General features: G+C 49.7%; 1 protein-coding gene across 4 annotated transcripts in view; it reads left to right on the top strand.

The window, feature by feature from the left end:
* Window positions 1–2,377: 2,377 nt before the first annotated feature.
* The window catches only part of stau2 (staufen double-stranded RNA binding protein 2), a 359,434-nt gene continuing 347,789 nt past the window's right edge, over window positions 2,378–14,022 (top strand). For 2 of the 4 annotated variants that reach the window (XR_006760826.1, XR_006760825.1), the window contains exons 1-5: window positions 2,555–2,633; window positions 5,387–5,591; window positions 6,332–6,462; window positions 8,055–8,214; window positions 12,860–12,995. Coding sequence is in view for 2 of the 4 variants with exons in the window: in XM_045702846.1 (XP_045558802.1) it covers window positions 5,396–5,591; window positions 6,332–6,462; window positions 8,055–8,214; window positions 12,860–12,995 (623 nt within the window). In the remaining 2 variants the exon portion in view is untranslated. Of the gene's footprint in view, window positions 2,634–5,386; window positions 5,592–6,331; window positions 6,463–8,054; window positions 8,215–12,859; window positions 12,996–14,022 lie in introns of all 4 variants that reach the window. The other 2 variants (XM_045702846.1, XM_045702847.1) reach the window with 2 other exon arrangements.

The following is a 14,022-nucleotide window of genomic DNA, read 5'->3' as shown; positions in this document are numbered from 1 at the left end:
CCATGTCTTTGTGAGATGCAGAGTAAGTGAACGGATGATCTCTGCATGTGTGGTTCCCACCATGAAGCATGGAGGAGGAGGTGTGATGGTGCTTTGCTGGTGACACTGTCAGTGATTTATTTAGAATTCAAGGTACACTTAACCAGCATGGCTCCCACAGCATTCTGCAGCGATACACCATCCCATCTGGTTTGGACTTAGTTCCACTATCATTTGTTTTTCAACAGAACAATTACCAAACAACTCCAGGCTGTGTAAGGGCTATTTGACTAAGAAGGAGAGTGATTAAGTGTCGCATCAGATGACCTGGCCTAGTCAATCAACTGACCTCATACCAATTGAGATGGTTTGGGATGAGTTGATTGGCAGAGTGAAGGAAAAGCAGCCAACAAGTGCTCAGCATATGTAGGAACTCCTTCAAGACGGTTGGAAAAGCATTCCAGGTGAGGTTGGTTGAGAAAATGCCAAGAGTGTGCAAAGCTGTCATCAAGGCAAAGGGTGGCTACTTTGAAGAATTGCAAATAAACAAATCAAAATATATTTTATAACACTTTTTTGGTTACTACATGATTCCATATGTGTTATTTCATAGTTTTGATGTCTTCACTATTCTATCATGTGGAAAATAGTAAAAATAAAGAAAAACCCTTGAATGAGTAGGTATGTCCAAACTTTTAACTGATACTGTAGAAAAAACAAGTTTCTTTAATTACGCTACATAACCAAAAGCATGTGGACACCTGCTCCTTGAACATCTCATTCCAAAATCATGGGCATTAATATGGAGTTGGTCTTTCACCCCTCCCTTTGCTGCTATTGCATCCTCCACTCTCTGGGAAGACTTTCCACTCGATGTTGAAACATTACTGCAGGGGATTTGCTTCCATTCAGCCACAAGAGCATTAGTGAGGTCAGGCTCTGATGTTGGGGGGATTAGTCCTGGCTCGCAGTCGGCGTTCCAATTCCTCCCAAAGGTGTAAGATGTGGTTGAGGTCAGGGCTCCGTGCAGGCCAGTCAAGTTCTTCCACACCGATCTCGACAAACCATTTCTGTATGGACCTCGCTTTGTGCACGGGGGTATTGTCATGCTGAAACAGGAAAGGGCCTTCCTCAAACTGTTGCCACAAAGTTGGAAGCACAGAATCATCTATAATGTCATTGTATGCTGTAGCGTTAAGATGTCCCTTCACTGGAACTAAGGGGCCCGAACCATGAAAAACATCCCCAGATCATTATTCCTCCTCCACCAAACTTTACAGTTGGCACTATGAATTGGGGCAGGTAGCGTTCTCCTGGCATCCGCCAAACCCAGATTCTACCCTTGGACTGCCAGATAATGAAGCGTGATTCAACACTCCAGAGAACGCATTTCCACTGATCCAGAGTCCAATGGCGGTGAGCTTTACACCACTCCAGGTGACGCTTGGCATTGCTCATTGTGATCTTAGGCTTGTGTGCGGCTGCTCGGCCATGGAAACCCATTTCATGAAGCTCCCGAAGAACAGTTCTTGTGCTGACGTTGATTCCAGAGGCAGTTTGGAACTCGGTAGTGAGTGTTGCACCCAAGGACCGATGCGCTTTAGCACTCGGCAGTCCTGTTCTGGGAGATTGTGTGGCCTACCAGTTAGTGGCTAAGCCGTTGTTGCTCCTAGACGTTTCCACTTCACAATAACGGCACTTACAGTTGACCGGGGCAACTCTAGTAGGGCATACATTTGAAGAACTGACTTGTTGGAAAGGTGGCATCCTATGACTGAGCTCTTCAGTAAGGCCATTCTACTGCCAATGTTTGTCTATGGAGATTGCATGGCTGTGTGCTCGATTTTATACACCTGTCAGCAACGGGTGTTACTGAAATAGCAGAATCCGCTAATTAGTGTATATGTATGTATGTATGTATGTATGTATGTATGTATGTATGTATTCTACTTGGTAAAATGTTCAACGGACCAGCACAGGCTCCAATGAAGAGTTGATCTTCTCCTCCCAGTCTTCAGTTTCCAAGGAGGAAGCGTATCCCATTCCTTAGTAATCATTATGCACAACAACAGATTGCATCAAGTTCTTGTGACATATTCCAAATGACCAAATTTGTAATTTCCAAGTATTCTTTTCTATTAGGCATATAAGTTTCATGAAAACCTGAAACGTTGCAGTCTTGCTAAATCACTAGTCACTCAAAGTCGAACATTTTTAACTTAAAAATTTGGCCTATCATTAATAAATCACAACACAATTCAATATTAGAATGATTCAGCTGACATTGCTATAAATATAATAATTCCCTAACATGTACGACTAAATGAACTTAATGACAGTCTCAGCTCGGGCTGTTCCCCTCTGGAAGCAAGACTGAACCATTCATACCGGAGAAACGGGTGGCTTCACAAATATCACACCACTTCTAGCACTGCCTATGTAGCCCGTACGACCTTGTTGCGACGGTCACAACCTAACTTGCAATATGCAGGTGTACTTACCTGTGTGCATAAATCCCATTTTCAGTGTCGAATATAATGATTTTTAGTTTCTCCCCCCCCTGGAATTGTAATGTGGGCTGTTCCCACGTTCATCAGTTCTCTTTAGTGTTTGCCAATGTTGGAGGTGTAACTGGGGTCTGGCCCTGGACAAAGGTAAAGAATAGTCTATTTATTACCCATGTATTCATGTTCAGATAAGCCCCTTTTTTTTTTTTAGGTTGGTTTTTTTTGTGTGTTGTTGTTCGACCTGTCACCTCTGAATATGTGTTTTTGTCTTGGTGAATTCCACCGGGCTGGTTTTGCAAGCAGAGGCGAACGCAAAGTGTTCCGCCATGATGCCGACTGCACTGGAACCGTCCAGCTAGCTAGCTAATCATCTAACCTAATGCACAATAAATATGCTTTTATTTAACCTATGCATGGTTACATCTGCAACATTTTGTCTTTTAAAAAAAAATATATATATACCGAAACGTTTACGGCACGTTTTTTTTTTGGTATCCGTTTTCAATGGGATGGTTATTGCTGTCAATTTGACTATAGTTGGTGACAGTCCGTGTCAATAATGAGGCGACTTTTCTGTTGTAGTTAGCACAGCAGAAAGCAGCTCTAGTCTGTTTAGCTAGCCAGCTAGCATGGACTGTCAGGCCATTATATCACAGTATATTGTTCCAATATCATTCCCCATCATTTATTACACAGCTAGCAAGTTCCCTAGTGGTTGTTGGCTGCTAGCTCTGTTATTATAGCTAGGTAGTTAGCTTGCTAGTTTGGTTACATTGGCTAATGGTAACACACATGCTAACTTACTAGTTATATATTTTGCATCTTGTCAGGACAACTCATTTAGTAGTTAACTTAGCCATACATGGAGAAAATAAAGTTATATTGAAATTGTAATGTGACATGTTATGCTTTAAAATATAGGCCAGTCAAAATAAACCAAATGTTCTGATTTAAACTAATTACTGGATCATGTGGTAGGCCTAACTTAACTACTGCTGCATTAGTTATTCTGCTTATTATAACTCACTTTGAAAACGTCTTATTCCATCCAACGATTATTTGATGCTTTCTATCCAGGTGTCATTTGAAGCTTTCTACCCAGGTCTCATTTGACGCTTTCTACCCAGGTCTCATTTGACGCTTTCTACCCAGGTCTCATTTGACGCTTTCTACCCAGGTCTCATTTGACGCTTTCTACCCAGGTCTCATTTGACGCTTTCTACCCAGGTCTCATTTGACGCTTTCTACCCTGATCATTAAATAAAGGGTTTCATTTGCACGTAAGATCATAGCATCAAACACACATAGAAGTACTGTAATATAGATTCATAAAGCTGATTCTACTGCAAAGACTATGTGGCCCTTATTAAGGACCTCCAGGGCCTCCTCCTGTAGGCTACATAAGGATAAGGGCCACTATATTGGGTAATCAATTTATTTTTATTTTGTTTGTCACATGCGCTGACTACAACAGGTGAAATGCTTACTTACTTACAAGCCCTTAACCAACAATGCCGTTCAAGACATAGAGTTTTTAAGAAAATATTTACTAAATAAAGTAAAAAATGTAATAAAAAGTAACAATTAATAAAATAACATTACTGAGGCTAAATATAGGGGGTATCAGTACAGAGTCAGTGTGTGGTTTACAGGTTAGTCGAGGTAATTTGTACATGTAGGTAGGGGTAAAGTGATTATGCATAGATAATAAACAGCGAGTAGCAGCATTGTACAAAAGCAAAAGGGGGGGTCAGTGTAAATAGTCCACATGGCCATTTTGATTCATTGTTCAGCAGTCTTATGGCTTGGGGGGTAGAAGCAGTTAAGGAGACTTTTAGTCCTAGACTTGGCGCTCCGGTTCCGCTTGCCGTGTGGTCGCAGAGAGAACAGTCTTATGACCAGGGTGACTGGAGTCTTTGACAATTTATTATTTTTTTGGGGGGCCTTCCGGCAGTTACTGGGCCATCACAGCTAGCACAATACTACCTATTCCATAAATGTTGAAACTTATTGGGAGAGACCATAAGTACTATGTGTTGCTAGCTAACATGTCCGCCACGGGCCCTGCGTTTGTCTCGCTCTCTGGCTGCAATGACTCTGTGTGTGTGCGTTCGAAAATGGCATCCAAAGTAGTGCTATATAATATGGAATAAGGGTACCATTTGTTCCCTCGTTCCCTCGACGTTGAGCTTAGCGGCAGGGACATGAGCATAAAGGATCATTGTGTGGTCGCATTAACTAACCACCAATGGATCAGAATGTGAGCTAGGCTACTCCGTTTTGGCTTCTGGTGATGTCATTTCCTGGCCCGATTTACCTCAGTCAGCGCTGTCATAGGCTGAAAGGCTTGCGTTCCAAATGGCTCCTCCCTATTTCTCATGTAGTGCACTTCTCTTGACCAGGGCTCTTAGCGCTCTGGTGAAAAGTAGTGCGCTTCTCTTGACCAGGACTCTTTGCGCTTTGGTGAAAAGTAGTGCACTTCTCTTGACCAGGGCTCTTAGCGCTCTGGTGAAAAGTAGTGCACTTCTCTTGACAGGGCTTGATTGTGAAAAGTATGGCTTCTCTGACCAGGACTCTTTGCGCTTTGGTGAAAAGTAGTGCACTTCTCTTGACCAGGACTCTTAGCGCTCTGGTGAAAAGTAGTGCACTTCTCTTGACCAGGGCTCTTAGCGCTCTGGTGAAAAGTAGTGCACTATATGTGGGGAAATAGGGTGTAGTTTGGGATGTGAGGAAGATCACTGGACAAACAATGAACAGGGCTTCCATAGAGACTTCTGTAGTATGCTTATAACAAGAGTATGCGTACATAGCCATACATTATTTGGCTCGAGGAACTGTTTCACAGCTCACACATGTCATTCGTTTTGTGTGTTTAATATATATATTTGCTCCTCTGCCAGGTATAGAGCATGGCTCAAGTGAAAGTGCAGACCTCAACGCCCCTGGCTGGTCCTGGCTTCTCCCCGCTGTCTCCCCTCGGGGCCATGCCCAGTCCAGGACCCTTGGGTCTACAGCCCTCAGTCAATGGCCCTGGACCCACCCCCGGCTGCCCTGCTCCCTCAGCCGGGGGTGGGCCCGACACCCCTGTGTCTGCCAACTCACCAGGTAGGTCAAATTCAAATCTGGACCTCCAAGCCATCTCCACTGCTTTTTCTTCATTCATCCCCTCTAATCAGGGCCTGATTTAGACCTGGGACACCAGGTGGGTGATTCCCCCCTCTAATCAGGGACTGATTTAGACCTGGGACACCAGGTGGGAGATTCCCTCTAATAGGACGAAAGCTCTAATCAGGGACTGATTTAGACCTGGGACACCAGGTGGGTGATTCCCCTCTAATCAGGGACTGATTTAGACCTGGGACACCAGGTGGGTGCAATTTAAAGATCAGGTAGAACAAACCCAGCAGCACTCATGACCTCGTAAAGTCAGATTTGAATACCCCTGGTCTGTAGGCTAGTACTAGTTACTACCCCTGTGACATTTGAGTCATTTATCAGATGTTCCTGTCCAGAGCGACTTACATCCTAAGATGGCTAGATGAGAAGACAACACGTCAGAGTCGTATTGAGTAAACCTTCTCTCAACAAAGTAGCTATCAGGGAAAGTCTTAGTGGGGAAAAGAGAAGTGACTTTTTCTTCTCCTACGGTATAGCTTAGTAGTAGATACTAGCATCGTGGTTTCTCCAGACACTATAAGGTGCTGTTCTTCCATACAGACCACTCAGTCCAAAATCAGTTTTCATTATCGTCAATGACGATAATGAGAAATGGATGATTTATGGTTATGTACGTGTTGTTGTTATTGTTTTTTTTCTTCTTCTTCCCCATAACACACGTGGTCCAGGCCCACCCCAGGAGAACATGGCAAACCCTAAAGAGAAAACTCCTATGTGTCTGGTGAATGAGTTGGCCCGTTTCAACAGGATCCAACCGCAGTACAAGCTGCTCAACGAGAGAGGCCCTGCACACGCTAAGGTAACCCAGCCTTACGATGCACGACTTCCCTGCTCAGAGTGACACACCTGAAGGTTTACACCATCATCACCGGTTTACACCATCAACGGTTTACACCATCATCAACGGTTTACACCATCACCGGTTTACACCGGTTTACACCATCACCGGTTTACACCATCACCGGTTTACACCGGTTTACACCATCACCGGTTTACACCATCACCGGTTTACACCATCACCGGTTTACACCAACACCGGTTTACACCATCACCGGTTTACACCGGTTTACACCATCACCGGTTTACACCATCACCGGTTTACACCGGTTTACACCGGTTTACACCATCACCGGTTTACACCGGTTTACACCATCACCGGTTTACACCGGTTTACACCATCACCGGTTTACACCATGACTGGCCACGCACAGTAGATTACCTGCTTGGTGTCGATGAATAATGGCGATTGAACATGTTGGATTGTGGGGGAATGAACAGATAATAACCCGCTGCACACAGCCGACTCTGTGTTGGTCTGTCTTCTCCTAAAAACACAGCCAACCCAATGTCTTTCTCTGACGGCTCTGTGTTGGTCTGTCTTCTCCTAAAAACACAGCCAACCCAATGTCTTTCTCTGACGGCTCTGTGTTGGTCTGTCTTCTCCTAAAAACACAGCCAACCCAATGTCTTTCTCTGAGGGCTCTGTGTTGGTCTGTCTTCTCCTAAAAACACAGCCAACCCAATGTCTTTCTCTGACGGCTCTGTGTTGGCGGAAGACACGTGTGATTGCAAATTTAGATTTTTATACAATTGATCCCTATTACAGTTAAATGTCTGGGTTAGTGTCTTTTCAGCTAAATGACTTGATGTAAGGTTAAATATCTGGGTTAGGGCTCTCGAGTGGCGCAGCGGTATAAAGCACTGCATCGCAATGCTAGAGGCGTCACTACAGACCCTGGTTCCAATCCAGGTTGTATTCCAGTGCCGGAGGCGTCACTACAGACCCTGGTTCCATTCCAGGTTGTATTACAGTGCTAGAGGTGTCACTACAGACCCTGGTTCCATTCCAGTGCTGTGTCCCAGTGCTAGAGGCGTCACTACAGACCCTGGTTCCGTTCCAGGCTGTATCCAAACCGGCTGTGATAGGGAGTCCCGTAGGGCGGCGCACAATTGGCCCAGTGTCGTCCGGGTTAGCGGAGGGCTTGTCGGGTTAGCGGAGGGTTTGTCGGGGGGGGGAGGGCTTTACTTGGCTCATCGTGTTGTAGCGACTCCTTGTGGCGGGCCGGGGCGCCTGCAAGCTGACTTCAGTCGTCAGTTGAGCGGTTTTGAGCGGTTTTTCTTCCAACACATTGGTGCAGCTGGCTTCCAGGGTTAAGAAGGCGGGTGTTAAGAAGAGCGGTTTGGCGGGTCATGTTTCCGAGGACTCATGACTCGACCTTTGCCTCCCGAGTCCGTTGGGGAGTTGCAGCGACGAGACAACATGGTAATTGCCGAAGAAAAAGGGGGCAAAAAAAACCACTTGTCAGGCTTGGTGTCTGCTCAGCTAAATGACTTTATGTAATGTTAAATGTGATGTTTTCCCTCCTGTCCACTGGGTGGTGCTGTGGGCAGATCTTTACAGTGCAGCTGTGTCTGGGGGAGCAAGTGTGGGAGGCGGAGGGCACAAGCATCAAGAAGGCCCAGCACTCCACCGCCTCTCTTGCCCTCACTGAGAGTCTTCTGCCCAGGCCCGCTCCTCGCTCTCCTACAGTGGACATCAACAGCAACCCAGGTAATTTAGATGTCTTATTTATGATGAGGGTTTTTTTTATAGGGACAATGTACAACACATAGTGTTGCTTCCAGTTTATGTGTAGACGGAACGCTCCGGGTATTCAGGCTCTCTCCAGGGTCCTGTTCAGTGGGAACACACCAGAGAAAACATTTTGAGACAGAAAACTAAAACGAAAGTGTAATAACTGTGTTCCAAAACATTTTACAGTACAATCACGCTCTCTATATTTTACAGTACAATCAGAGAGAGTTGCCGTGGGCCTCAGCCCATCCAGACAGTACCAGGGGACAGTACCAGGGGACAGTACCAGGGGACAGTACCAGGGGACAGTACCAGGGTTAGAGGACAGCCGTGGGCCTCAGCCCATCCAGGCAGTACTAGGGGGCAGTACCAGGGGGCAGTAGCAGGGGACAGTACCAGGGGGCAGTACCAGGGGACAGTACCAGGGGGCAGTACCAGGGGGCAGTACCAGGGGGCAGTACCAGGGTTAGAGGACAGCCGTGGGCCTCAGCCCATCCAGGCAGTACCAGGGGGCAGTACCAGGGGGCAGTACCAGGGGGCAGTACCAGGGGGCAGTACCAGGGGGCAGTACCAGGGTTAGAGGACAGCCGTGGGCCTCAGCCCATCCAGGCAGTACCAGGGGGCAGTACCAGGGGGCAGTACCAGGGGGCAGTACCAGGGTTAGAGGACAGCCGTGGGCCTCAGCCCATCCAGACAGTACCAGGGGGCAGTACCAGGGGACAGTACCAGGGGACAGTACCAGGGTTAGAGGAGGACAGCCGTGGGCCTCAGTACCAGGGGACAGTACCAGGGGGCAGTACCAGGGGGCAGTACCAGGGGGCAGTACCAGGGGGCAGTACCAGGGTTAGAGGACAGCCGTGGGCCTCAGCCCATCCAGACAGTACCAGGGGACAGTGCCAGGGGACAGTACCAGGGGACAGTACCAGGGACAGTACCAGGGGACAGTACCAGGGTTAGAGGACAGGCGTGGGCCTCAGCCCATCCAGACAGTACCAGGGGGCAGTACCAGGGGACAGTACCAGGGTTAGAGGACAGGCGTGGGCCTCAGCCCATCCAGACAGTACCAGGGGACAGTACCAGGGGACAGTACCAGGGGACAGTACCAGGGGACAGTACCAGGGGACAGTACCAGGGGACAGTACCAGGGTTAGAGGAGGACAGCCGTGGGCCTCAGTACCAGGGGACAGTACCAGGGGGCAGTACCAGGGGGCAGTACCAGGGAACAGTACCAGGGGACAGTACCAGGGTTAGAGGACAGCCGTGGGCCTCAGCCCATCCAGACAGTACCAGGGGGCAGTACCAGGGGACAGTACCAGGGGACAGTACCAGGGGACAGTACCAGGGTTAGAGGAGGAGGACAGTTGATGACTGAAGTGCATCATAACCCTCATGTACAGTATGTCCATAGCAAGTCCTCGTTATTTTAATGGTCTACGTCCCCAATTACACCCTATTCCCTATGTAGTGCACTACTTTTGACCAGAGTCCTATTGGAAGAAGGGTGCCATTTGGGACGGAGCCCCATGTTGTTGTTCTCAGTGGTAACGGTAATAATGGTAGATTGATCTGAATGAATTCCAGGGTCTGATGTTCCTATTCAGAGTCTGTTGGTAACCGTAGTGACGACACATTTGAACTGTTTAATTACTGGTGAATAACCAGATTACTGTCTTAACCACAACTCTCTCTACCTCTCTACCTCCCTCTACCTCCCTCCCTCTCCCTCTCTCTACCTCTACCTCTCTACCTCCCTCTACCTCCCTCCCTCTCCCTCTCCCTCTCTCTACCTCTCTACCTCCCTCTACCTCCCTCCCTCTCCCTCTCTCTACCTCTACCTCTCTCTACCTCCCTCCCTCTCCCTCTCTCTACCTCTACCTCCCTCTACCTCCCTCCCTCTCCCTCTCTCTACCTCTACCTCCCTCTACCTCCCTCCCTCTCCCTCTCTCTACCTCTACCTCTCTCTCCCTCTACCTCCCTCTACCTCCCTCTCCCTCTCTCTACCTCTCTACCTCCCTCTACCTCTCTCTCCCTCTACCTCCCTCTACCTCCCTCTCCCTCTCTCTACCTCTCTACCTCCCTCTACCTCTCTCTCCCTCTACCTCCCTCTACCTCCCTCTCCCTCTCTCTACCTCTCTACCTCCCTCTACCTCCCTCCCTCTCCCTCTCTCTACCTCTCTCTACCTCCCTCCCTCTACCTCTCTCTACCTCTCTACCTCTCTACCTCTCTCCCTCTCTCCCTCTCTCCCTCTACCTCCCTCCCTCCCTCCCTCTCTCCCTCTCTCCCTCTCTCCCTCTCTCCCTCTCTCCCTCTCTCCCTCTCTCCCTCTACCTCTCTACCTCCCTCTCTCTCTACCTCTCTACCGCTCTCTCGCTCTCTCTACCTCTCTCGCTCTCTCTACCTCTCTCGCTCTCTCTACCTCTCTCGCTCTCTCTACCGCTCTCTCGCTCTCTCTACCGCTCTCTCGCTCTCTCTACCTCTCTCCCTCTCTCTCCCTCTCTCTCTCTTTACCTCTCTCTTTACCTCTCTCCCTCTCTCGCTCCCTCTCTCTCTCTTTACCTCTCTCTCTCCCTCTCTCTCTCTTTACCTCTCTCTCTCCCTCTCTCTCTCTTTACCTCTCTCTCTCCCTCTCTCTCTCTTTACCTCTCTCCCTCTCTCTCTCTTTACCTCTCTCTCTACCTCTCTCTTTACCTCTCTCCCTCTCTCTCTCTTTACCTCTCTCTCTACCTCTCTCTTTACCTCTCTCTACCTCTCTCTCTCTTTACCTCTCTCTCTCCCTCTCTCCCTCTCTCCCTCTCTCTCTACCTCTCTCTCTCTCTACCTCTCTCTCCCTCTCTCTCCCCCTCTCTACCTCTCTCCCCCTCTCTACCTCTCTCTCCCTCTCTCTCCCCCCTCTCTACCTCTCTCCCCCTCTCTACCTCTCTCTCCTCTCTCTCTCTCTCCCCCTCTCTACCTCTCTCCCTCTCTCTCCCTCTCTCTCCCCTCTCTACCTCTCTCCCCCTCTCTACCTCTCTCTCCCTCTCTCTCCCCCTCTCTACCTCTCTCCCCCTCTCTACCTCTCTCTCCCTCTCTCTCCCCCTCTCTACCTCTCTCCCCCTCTCTACCTCTCTCCCCCTCTCTACCTCTCTCCCCCTCTCTACCTCTCTCCCCCTCTCTACCTCTCTACCTCTCTCCCCCTCTCTACCTCTCTCCCCCTCTCTACCTCTCTACCTCTCTCCCTCTCTCTCTACCTCTCTCTCTCTTTACCTCTCTCTCCCCCTCTCTACCTCTCTCTCCCTCTCTCTCCCCCTCTCTACCTCTCTCCCCCTCTCTACCTCTCTCTCCCTCTCTCTCTACCTCTCTACCGCTCTCTCGCTCTCTCTACCTCTCTCGCTCTCTCTACCTTTCTCGCTCTCTCTACCTCTCTCGCTCTCTCTACCGCTCTCTCGCTCTCTCTACCTCTCTCCCTCTCTCTCTCTTTACCTCTCTCTTTACCTCTCTCCCTCTCTCTCTCCCTCTCTCTCTCTTTACCTCTCTCTCTCCCTCTCTCTCTCTCTCCCTCTCTCTCTCCCTCTCTCTCTCTTTACCTCTCTCTCTCCCTCTCTCCCTCTCTCTCTACCTCTCTCTCTCTTTACCTCTCTCTCTCCCTCTCTCCCTCTCTCCCTCTCTCTCTACCTCTCTCTCTCTTTACCTCTCTCTCCCCCTCTCTACCTCTCTCTCCCTCTCTCTCCCCCTCTCTACCTCTCTCCCCCTCTCTACCTCTCTCCCCCTCTCTACCTCTCTCTCCCTCTCTCTCCCCCTCTCTACCTCTCTCCCCCTCTCTACCTCTCTCTCCCCCTCTCTACCTCTCTCTCCCCCTCTCTACCTCTCTCCCCCTCTCTCCCCCTCTCTACCTCTCTCCCCCTCTCTACCTCTCTACCTCTCTCCCCCTCTCTACCTCTCTCCCCCTCTCTACCTCTCTCCCCCTCTCTACCTCTCTCCCCCTCTCTACCTCTCTACCTCTCTCCCCCTCTCTACCTCTCTCTCCCTCTCTCTCCCCCTCTCTACCTCTCTACCTCTCTCGCCCTCTCTACCTCTCTCTCCCTCTCTCCCCCCTCTCTACCTCTCTCCCCCTCTCTACCTCTCTCCCCCTCTCTACCTCTCTCCCCCTCTCTACCTCTCTCCCCCTCTCACCTCTCTCCCCCACTCTGCCTCCCTCTCACCTCTCTCCCCCACTCTGCCTCCCTCTCACCTCTCTCCCCCACTCTGCCTCCCTCTCACCTCTCTCCCCCACTCTGCCTCCCTCTCACCTCTCTCTCCCCCACTCTGCCTCCCTCTCACCTCTCTCCCCCACTCTGCCTCCCTCTCACCTCTCTCCCCCACTCTGCCTCCCTCTCACCTCTCTCCCCCACTCTGCCTCCCTCTCACCCCCCCTCACCTCTGTCACCTCTCATTCTCTTCCCCCAACTCTCCTTCCACCTCTCTCTCTCTCTCTCTCTCTCTCTCTCTCTCTCTCTCTCTCTCTCTCTTTCCCCCTCCACCCCTCTCTCTCTCCCTCCACCCCTCTCTCTCTCCCTCCATCTCTCTCCTCCTCCATCTCTCTCTCTCTCTCTCCCTCCACCCCTCTCTCTCTCCCTCCATCTCTCTCCTCCTCCACCCCTGTAGGTAGTATCACCCCTACGGTGGAGCTGAATGGTCTGGCTATGAAGAGAGGCGAGCCAGCCATCTACCGTCCGCTGGACCCCAAGCCCATGCCCAACTACAGAGCCAACTATAACTTCAGAGGCATGTTCAACCAAAGGTGAGCCCGACCACCTCGCACCAAACCATTTCTTTCTTCACTCATTATATTTTCAGTCATTTAGCAGATGCTCTTATCCAGAGCGACTTACAGTCAGTCCAGTGTATCATTCATCTTCAGATAGCTAGATGAGGCGACCACATGTCGTAGTAAAGTACATTTCACCTCAAAGTAGCTATCAGCAAAGTCAGAGTTAGTAGGAAAAGACAAGTGTGTCACAGGCCGGCTCATAGCCTGTGGCAAAAATGAGAGGACATCAACAACAGGTATAGGCCAATTCAAAAGGTTCTTTATTATAAAACAAAACTATTACTAAACAAAGGAAAAAGGAATGAGGTGTGGAAATGTCATAATGTAGGGTGCATGGATGCGTGAATATGTGTGTGTGAACATGACTGAGTGGAACTAAACAAACCTACAAAGGAACAAACAAAACAGGATCATACCTGGAGGAGCAGGGAGAGCAGGCCCAGCCAGGAGACAGAGAGGTTAGTGGAGCAGTTGGTTAAATACCCTGAGCCCAGGTGGATCATACCTGGAGGAGCAGAGAGAGCAGGCCCAGCCAGGAGACAGAGAGGTTAGTGGAGCAGTTGGTTAAATACCCTGAGCCCAGGTGGATCATACCTGGAGGAGCAGAGAGAGCAGGCCCAGCCAGGAGACAGAGAGGTTAGTGGAGCAGTTGGTTAAATACCCTGAGCCCAGGTGGATCATACCTGGAGGAGCAGAGAGAGCAGGCCCAGCCAGGAGACAGAGAGGTTAGTGGAGCAGTTGGTTAAATACCCTGAACCCAGGTGGATCATACCTGGAGGAGCAGAGAGAGCAGGCCCAGCCAGGAGACAGAGAGGTTAGTGGAGCAGTTGGTTAAATACCCTGAGCCCAGGTGGATCATACCTGGAGGAGCAGAGAGAGCAGGCCCAGCCAGGAGACAGAGAGGTTAGTGGAGCAGTTGGTTAAATACCCTGAGCCCAGGTGGATCATACCTGGAGGAGCAGAGAGAGCAGGCCCAGCCAGGAGACAGAGAGGTTAG

Source organism: Salmo salar, chromosome ssa19 (assembly GCF_905237065.1).
Source record: "Salmo salar chromosome ssa19, Ssal_v3.1, whole genome shotgun sequence".
NCBI lineage: Eukaryota > Metazoa > Chordata > Actinopteri > Salmoniformes > Salmonidae > Salmo > Salmo salar.
This window is presented reverse-complemented; position numbering and strand designations above follow the sequence as displayed.